The following is a 5,357-nucleotide window of genomic DNA, read 5'->3' as shown; positions in this document are numbered from 1 at the left end:
TTACTGTCAACCACCCGCGCAAACCAGAGGAGGTCGAAGTATTTTGGAGAGAAGTCTAAGAAGTGCAGTATAGATTGGACGAAGACTCAGAAAATATAAATAGCTTCAAGGAGCTGTGTGATGCCCTCATAACACGTGATGAAGAATGCGCACCCATCACTACCGAGATGAAAAAAGTATTAGGAGGGATGAAGAACTATTCCGTACCGGGACGAGATTTTATCTAAACCTTCTGCTGGAAGAAGTTTCCTTCAACCCATCAGCATTTGGCCCGTATTTTCACCTCATATTTTAAGTCAGAAGAGCCGATTCCGGAGTGGTTGGTGGAAGGGCGCACAATACTCCTGCCGAAAATAGGCAACTTAGCCGACCTGAAGACTTACAGGCCAATCACTTGTCTGAAAACACTGTATAAGATAATCACAGCTATCCTCAATGATAGGATTGTTCGGGCAATTGAACCAGTGTGGCAAGAAATGTATGAACAACGAGGCTCAAAGAAAGGCGAAGCGGGATGTACGGGAGAACCTGCTCATCGATAGATGTGTCTGCAAAGATGGAGCATTCTACCAGCTAACCTATCAATAGCCTGGATTGATTATCGAAAAGCTTTCGATTCGATCTCCCATAGATTTATCATCTGTCTTTTAGAAATCTTAAAGGTTAATCCGCAAACAGTTAGATGCATAGAGAGATTGATGCCGCTTTGGAAAACTAGATTTACTATCTCATCTGGAAAAAATTGTGTGACAACTAACAAGGTCACCTTTCAGAGAGGTCTCTTTCAGGGCGACACCATGAGCCCACTCCTCTTTTGCCTTACATTATTGCCACTATCTCTAGCACTTCGCCATTCCGATGGGTACTTGTGCGGCAAACCTGAAGATCGAAAGTACACGGTCACGCACGTATTTTACATGGACGATCATAAGATTTACCCTAAAAACAAAGAGCAGCTACATCTAGCTCTAGGGATTTTCGAACAATATACTAAGGAAATTGGAATGTAATTTGGGTTAGACAAATGCGCCAAGGTTTATTTGAAGCGAGGAAAACTTAATGGCATCCCTGAAGATCCTGAGCTCGTTGATAGAAGCGCTATACAACACCTTTGCACTGGAGAGACTTATATATACCTGGGCGTGCCACAGTGCCGCATTCAGGATGTGACATCTATAAAGAATACTCTCTGAAGCAGATACAAACGTCTCATCTGGCAGATTTGGTCTTCCGAACTTTCGGCGAGGAACAAAGTATCTGCAGCGAACATGCTTACCGTTCCGGTAGTATTTTACTCATTTGGAGCAGTTCCATGGACGAAGAACGAGCTCAGATCCCTTGATATCGGGACTAGAAAGGTTATGCACATGCACAAAAGCAAAGGAGCGTTTTTGTACAAAGCAGCGGAGGAAGCTGCTGAAACACTCGGACTTCAAAATTGTGTAACATTCGAGTTTTCAAGTTCTTCGGAATAATTTTGTTGTAGAGCTCTACAGCTCTACTTAGTCCCCAATTTTGAAAAATTCATTTGTAGAGTATTTATACGCCAGAACTATCTTTAATAGTCATCAGGAACCGTAGAACTATTCAAAAGTATGTCAGAACTTAAAAAAAAAATTATTTCTGGTATTGAGGGTCCAAGTTCACACGCAGCATTGTCTTGTCGCTCTATTGTGTGTATTTTCTTTCCTTCTCTGTGGAATTAGCCTACGTAGGGCTTAGATACATGAGTGTATTAGCAATTAAGGATGTCCTCACCGGACGGAAGAAAAGCCTATAGTAGATTTATATTCGCGAGCTGGCTAAATTTATTCCGTAAATAGTAATGGAATCGCTAGGTTTTCCTTCAAGTTGTTACGCATACATTTTCTGTCTGTGACAACACCTCTCTTCGTAAAACAAAAGGTTAACAAAATCCTAATTAATGCATTTGCAATTTCATCGACCATCTCATTACACTTCAAACTCCTTTTGGCGTGAAAGCTATATGTGGGGAGGGAAAAGGAAAAGCGACTCACGAGTATTGGAAGCGTAACGAGTGAACGCAAGTAAAAATTGACTCCGACACGGGAAATGAGCCGCTGGCCACCGGCTCGAAGCCCAACACGCTAGTACTGCTTGAAACATGCAAGTGTATTACACTACCACGGTTCAATCAGCCATACACCGCGTTACACTATTTAGAAATACTAATTTTATTTTTTCAAGCATTCAATATATACATCCTGACACTATAACCCATAGGTGAAATATTATATTATTTAAAATATGAGAAATATTTACTAAGTTTTAAAGCAGTCAGTTTATTTTGTATGGCATCCATTTTTTCTTTGCTTATCACTGGATAACAATCTCTGGTTTCATACGCGCCACGCTCCTTCATTTTGGCCCTGCAAATTAGCCAGTGATTACAAAAAAAGATTACGAAAAAACGTAGCATCTATCATGAAAGAGGTTTACCTGAAACGCACTACGGGAACATGTTGTTTTGTGATCTCCTCTTGATGACTTGTTGGAAACTTTATACTATATGACTCTTGGTACTGAAAACACTTCCAGTGCGCTTTGTGTGTATATATTACATTTAAGATAGTTTCACATATGCTGCAACAAACGATATGTTAAATCAATTAATACCTGTTTTGAAACAATGAAGTCAATTAAAAACGTCAATACGATAAAAGTAACAATCAATTATACAGTTTATAATTTGAAATCTAAAATTTAAAAATGATGGAGTTTGCGATCGTAAATAAAGTAAATGACTTCTGCCGGCGAAGGCATATGATACAACCTTCTAACAGTTTAACGATTTAAAAGTGTCCTCTAGGTATCTTTAAGGTTGCTTTTCAAAAAGGCTTTCTGCTATTGGAGGCATTTATTGACCAGGTCAGGGGCCCCCTAGTCTGGCTCCAGCTTGTATTTATAAAATAGCCCGACCTGGATCCCGTTTAGATAGGAAGTGTCCAAGTTCTTAAAATTGATGGCAGATGGTATTGGGTGATTCTGTGGATTATCCTTTATGAAACTTTCTGTTTACTTACAAGAGGGTAATAGTACAAGTTCCAAAACGCTTAAAATGTAAAAAAAAACGAACACTCTTTGTGTAGACGCTACAACAACGTAATTCTAGCCTCTAAGCCACGATCTTGTAACTTTATTATATGTATGTACAAGCAAGCAAATTATTGTAACTATCTTATAATGCGCTGATTGATTTGTTAAGTTGATTATTGTGTAATAACGCCACGTCCCATTTCAAGGGAAATAATTTAACATATATCTTAAAAGTGTTAGTGATTTAATTGAAACGAATATTCACGGCTAAAGAAGTCAATTTTATTGAAAATACTTTGATATAATCTGTGTTAATAAACAGTTAAAAACAAGATTTGTGGGTTCGCAATTCTTCGAGATGAGGTGCCCATAATTATCTTTTTAATAGGTTAGGGTTTCGTTAAATTTCTATATCACAATGAGTTTTTTTTTTATCAAAGCGCTTCATTCAGAATGGGTTTCTGGATCCAGAAATATTTTAAATAGTGGGTGAACGGGGATGAATGTGAAGTATTTTTAAGTAGATAAATTAAGGTTAAAAGGGCGTCCTCTAGACGAGACCAGGAAATAAACTCCCAGCTTTTGATTGTTGTAGTTAACGCAGTCGAATTTTGATTTCTGGTTCTAATTGATCCGGATCAGCGGCTGCCAAGGTTTCGAGGAGTTCCTCATCACTTTCTTCATTCGACTCAGCAATACGTCCTAGTTTACGATGTTTACTTAGTACTTCCGGTTCCCAGAAGCATCATTAATGTACGATTAACGATTCATCGAACTTACAGAAAGACTTATAGAGATGATCCCTCAGGCTGGAGATCCTTTAAGCCTAGTCTTCTTCTTTACTACTTTCGCTCTGATAGATAATTTTAGCGTGAGAACTTACATCGACTATACCTTATCTGAGGCGGGACACTCTAATTGATGCGCATCCTTTTGCAAACGTTCCAGTTTCCTGGTCTACTCCTAGATCTCATTCGGCCTTAACAATACCTGCTTGAGGTTGAAATGTCTCCTTCAGCTTCTCAAACTGAACCTTATTTATAACTAGTATTAAGAAACGCCGGCTAGTCAGAGTTATTACTATCTTTTTCATCAGTAGAACATTCTTCAGATAATGACTCATTGTTATGGATGGGTGCCTCAAGGTCTTTAAGAGGTCTACTGGGTATCGTCAGTATTCGTCAGAGGGTTTTCGGGAACACAGAATTTAAATTGGAGGTAAACATGGTCAAAATTTTTTTTTTTTTTAATTTAAGATAATTTCTTAAAGGAAGGTCAAGACTGTAAAAAACAAAACGAGTTTGTGCTCATGGCTCTTTCCACTTCAAATATGAGGTGAAAATACGGGCAAAATGCTGATGGGTTGAAGAAAACTTCTTCCACCAGAAGGTTTTGATACAATCTGGTCCCGGTGCGTAATAGTTCTTCATCCCTCTCAATACTTTTTTCACCTCCTCGCTAGTGATCGGTGGGCATTCCTTATCAGGTGTTATGAGGGCAACACATAACTCCTTGAAGCCATTTATATTTTTTCAGTCTCCGTCCAGCCTATGCTGCACTTCGTAGACTTCTCTCCAAAATACTTCGAACTCCTCTGGTTTGGGTGGGTGTTCGACAGTAACTGGAGGGTCTTGGAAGAGTAAAGATGGGTCAGAGAGAAACTGTTGATTTTTTCTGACCCACCTCTCCCTCCGCTCTAGACATATGCTGCCTGATGGTCAGCAGCTTTGACTTGTTAAGTGTGCGATAACGGGACCGGAGTTCGCGCGCGAACTTTCGAACCTTGGCGGTAAAATTCCTGCCAGATGTGATGTAGTCAATCACACACTGAATGCGGGACACGTACTGTCTTGCCCAGCCTATCTTTATGGCAAGTTGATGCATTCGTCTTTTGGTCTTATGATCAACCGTTGGTTTTGTTTTACGGTTCGCATCGGCTAAAGCTCTCGCTGCATTATAAACACAACAATTGAGAGGCCAGAGGTCGGATTCTCCGGAAAAATGTCCACGAAGCTCGTTATCCATTTCAGCCAGATCTTTAGGCTTGAGAGAAACCTTGGTGTTGATTTTTCTCCGGGTCGTAAAGCATCGCTCTTCCTCTGTTGGATGTCTGCCCGCGGTTGGTCTTATTGTCGTCTCTCTTTCTCTGTTGCCGGATTGTTCTAGCTGTGGTAGTCCCTGTACCCTTGGTACAGGGACCCTCTATCCGCAACCTGAGGACGCGTTCGGTTTGATTCTAGAAGAATCAAAACCAAACCGAATAGGCACTCCGACGGAGAATCGAACCCCGGTCTCCCGCG

General features: G+C 40.2%; 1 protein-coding gene across 15 annotated transcripts in view; it reads right to left on the bottom strand.

Moving 5' to 3' along the window:
• The window catches only part of LOC117174093 (histone deacetylase 6), a 788,923-nt gene that overhangs the window by 347,494 nt on the left and 436,072 nt on the right, over positions 1-5,357 (bottom strand). For all 15 annotated transcript variants that reach the window (XM_033362808.1, XM_033362803.1, XM_033362813.1 and 12 more), the window contains 2 exons: positions 2,461-2,604; positions 2,284-2,390 (listed from right to left, as the gene is read on the bottom strand). In XM_033362808.1, coding sequence (XP_033218699.1) covers positions 2,284-2,390; positions 2,461-2,604 — 251 coding nt within the window. The remainder of the gene's footprint in view (positions 1-2,283; positions 2,391-2,460; positions 2,605-5,357) is intronic.

The sequence above is a fragment of the Belonocnema kinseyi genome, chromosome 6 (genome assembly GCF_010883055.1).
Source record: "Belonocnema kinseyi isolate 2016_QV_RU_SX_M_011 chromosome 6, B_treatae_v1, whole genome shotgun sequence".
Taxonomy (NCBI): Eukaryota; Metazoa; Arthropoda; class Insecta; order Hymenoptera; family Cynipidae; genus Belonocnema; species Belonocnema kinseyi.
This window is presented reverse-complemented; position numbering and strand designations above follow the sequence as displayed.